Source organism: Condylura cristata, unplaced genomic scaffold, assembly GCF_000260355.1.
Source record: "Condylura cristata isolate star-nosed mole 26May11 unplaced genomic scaffold, ConCri1.0 scaffold00011, whole genome shotgun sequence".
NCBI classification, from domain to species: domain Eukaryota; kingdom Metazoa; phylum Chordata; class Mammalia; order Eulipotyphla; family Talpidae; genus Condylura; species Condylura cristata.
This window is the reverse complement of record NW_004567112.1, coordinates 3,576,442-3,578,941: the sequence shown is the minus strand read 5'-3', so window position 1 is coordinate 3,578,941 and position 2,500 is coordinate 3,576,442. Positions and strand designations below refer to the sequence as shown.

At 62.0% G+C, this 2,500-nt stretch overlaps 1 protein-coding gene across 1 annotated transcript in view; it reads left to right on the top strand.

Annotated features, from left to right (window-relative positions):
* The first annotated feature begins 2,107 nt into the window (after positions 1-2,107).
* Positions 2,108-2,500, top strand: part of HMX2 (H6 family homeobox 2) — a 2,026-nt gene continuing 1,633 nt past the window's right edge. Inside the window, exon 1 of the mRNA XM_004680379.1 lies at positions 2,108-2,427. Coding sequence (XP_004680436.1) covers positions 2,160-2,427 — 268 coding nt within the window. The 5' untranslated portion in view covers positions 2,108-2,159. The remainder of the gene's footprint in view (positions 2,428-2,500) is intronic.

Sequence of the window (2,500 nt, the reverse complement as noted above, 5' to 3'; positions counted from 1 at the left end):
TCTTTTCACGAACCTGCAGTCTCCCCCAACCTCGCTGAAGCGCGCGGGACAGGCTGCGGTGCGGCCGGGAGTCCGCGCAGCCGCCGCGCAGGGGAGGACGCACAAATTGTATTTCAGCGCTGGGTCCTTCCGGGTTAATGAGCTGACACCATGATTAAAGCTGACCATTTGTAATGTGTCTCGACCCCGCTGCCGAGCCCTGAAGAGGTTAATGCGGTGACGGAGGCCGGCACCTGCCGCTCGCCGGCCTCCCGGGCGGTGGCGCACAGCCCCTGGCCCCCGCCCCCTCGCCTGCCCTGCCCCGGCTGCGCCGCCGACTCCTAATCAATTAGCCCATTAACGAGCCCTTGGAGGAGTTAAGTAGGGAGAGGTTCTGCCACGGGCAGGGCTGCAGTCGGTAACTCACCCCGGCTAATGATATTATAAGCGCTTTACTCAATAACCCAGGCGCGTGCGGGCGCAGAAGGAACTGCACCGTCACCGCGCGGCGTCTGGACATCTGTGGGGGCCGGCTCCAAGGTCTCCTCTCCCCCTGAGCTGCATTTGGGGGGCCCACTGGGGGGCTGGACTTCCTGGATCCCTCGGTCAAGCATTCTTGAAGGCAATCCTGGGCAGGGGATTGCCTGAGCTCCTCCGACCCCCTCTCAAAGTCCCTTCCCCTAAGAGTGTGTGGACAACTGTGTCCCGGACTATTTTGCACGCCAGACTGATTATAGCTCCTGTAATGGCTGGTCTGGGAATTGCAGGGGTGAGTGAGAGCCAGGGTTCCCTCCGGACCATAAAGACAGGGAGGGCAGGAACCACGTGCCTACTGGCTGGGTTGGGCAGTTGGGTGCTTTGACCTCACACTGTTTCTGTGTGGTAAGCATTGTTTCCTCCAATTTTAAGAATGAGGGAACCTAGAGAAAGTTTGAGATGTGGGTGGACTTTGCCCATCTTCTAAAACCATGTCTTGATCCCCATTTTCTTCTCTCCTTTGTAGCAATTCTGTGACTTCCAATATTTGCCCCCCAAGCCCCAGTATTACTTATGGAGCAGAAAGGCAGGCGGTGGGCAGTTCAACAAAGGTTTGTAGAGTACCTGCCACACTCACCTAGTGTTTTTAGCTCTCAGGAGTGTTTCCGTACTTGCCCAAGGCAAATCTCATAACAGGAGAAGGGGGAGAGGCCAGTGAGAAGTTTTCATCTATGAGAGCAGGGACGCTCTGATTGGGATTGAACTCTTCTAAACTGCAGCGGCTGGAAATGGCGATGCTGGAACTTGAACTTGAAACAAGATTTAGGTCACCCTCTGCTTCTGAATGGTTAGGCAACCCATTGGAACTGTGACGGAGTGGAGGTCTGTAGGCAAGGAAGGGCCCAGTAGTCTGCTCTGAGGCTCCCTGCTAAGCTCCAGCAGAAAGCATCTGCATGGCGGTGCGTGCTTCTAAGCCCTCCGCCCTCCCTCGCGCCTGCCGTTCTGGGCGCGGAGCTCTGCGGGGTGTCAGCCCTCCTTGACTGTCCGAGCCAGAAGGGCTGTGTGGCAGGGAAAGGTTCCTGGAGCAGCCTGTGCGCATCCCTCCAAGGGTGTGAGGACGTGTCGCCTGAGGGAGGCGTCGTAACACTCCAGTTCAGAGCTCCGCGCGGCTCCTTCCCCGCCAGAGAGCTGGGGTCCAAGCGGTCTGAGTCACCAAAGAGGCCAGGAACCCAGGCTGAGCTCGCGGTGGCTTGTGGCCCTGGCTGTAGGTGGTTAGACAGAGCAGATGCCTGCCGGGCTCTCGCTGCGCTGCGGGACTCACAGGCGTTGCTTGCCCGGCCTGGGCTTTTTGAAAATTTCCGGGGCCACTCGGCGGCGCTGCGATTGGCCGCGGCTGGGTAACCTCTATGCAAATGAGGCCGCGCCACCTCCGCGCCAGCGGAGACCCGGTGAGCTGGTGGGCAAGGAAGGGGCATTCACGCCGGGGCTGGGCGGGTGCACCCAGATCCTGGCGGGCAGGGACCCCCGCGCAGCCGTCCCGCGCCCGTTTGTCCCCCGCGCGGAGGGGACGCCTCGCCAGCTTTGCTGCCCCCTCCCTCTGGCTCCCGCCCCTCCCCCCGCCCGCCCGCCTGCCTGCACCACCTTCCACCCAGATCGTCTCTAAAGGGAGTTCTTGGTTTCCTCCGATTTCTTATGAACCCAGGATGGGCAGCAAGGAAGATGCGGGCAAGGGGTGTCCGGCGGCCGGCGGCGTCTCCAGCTTCACCATTCAGTCCATCCTGGGCGGGGGCCCCTCGGAGGCGCCACGGGAGCCTGCGGGCTGGCCGGCCAGAAAGCGCAGCCTGTCCGTGTCCTCGGAGGAGGAGGAGCCGGACGACGGCTGGAAGGCACCCGCCTGCTTCTGCCCAGACCCGCACGGCCCCAAGGAACCGGGCCCCAAGCACCACCCCCCCATCCCCTTTCCTTGTTTGGGTAAGGATCGCGCGCCGCCCGCGCAGCCTCGAGCCAGCGCTGGGGGAGGGAAGCGGTGCGCCGGCCGGCGCTC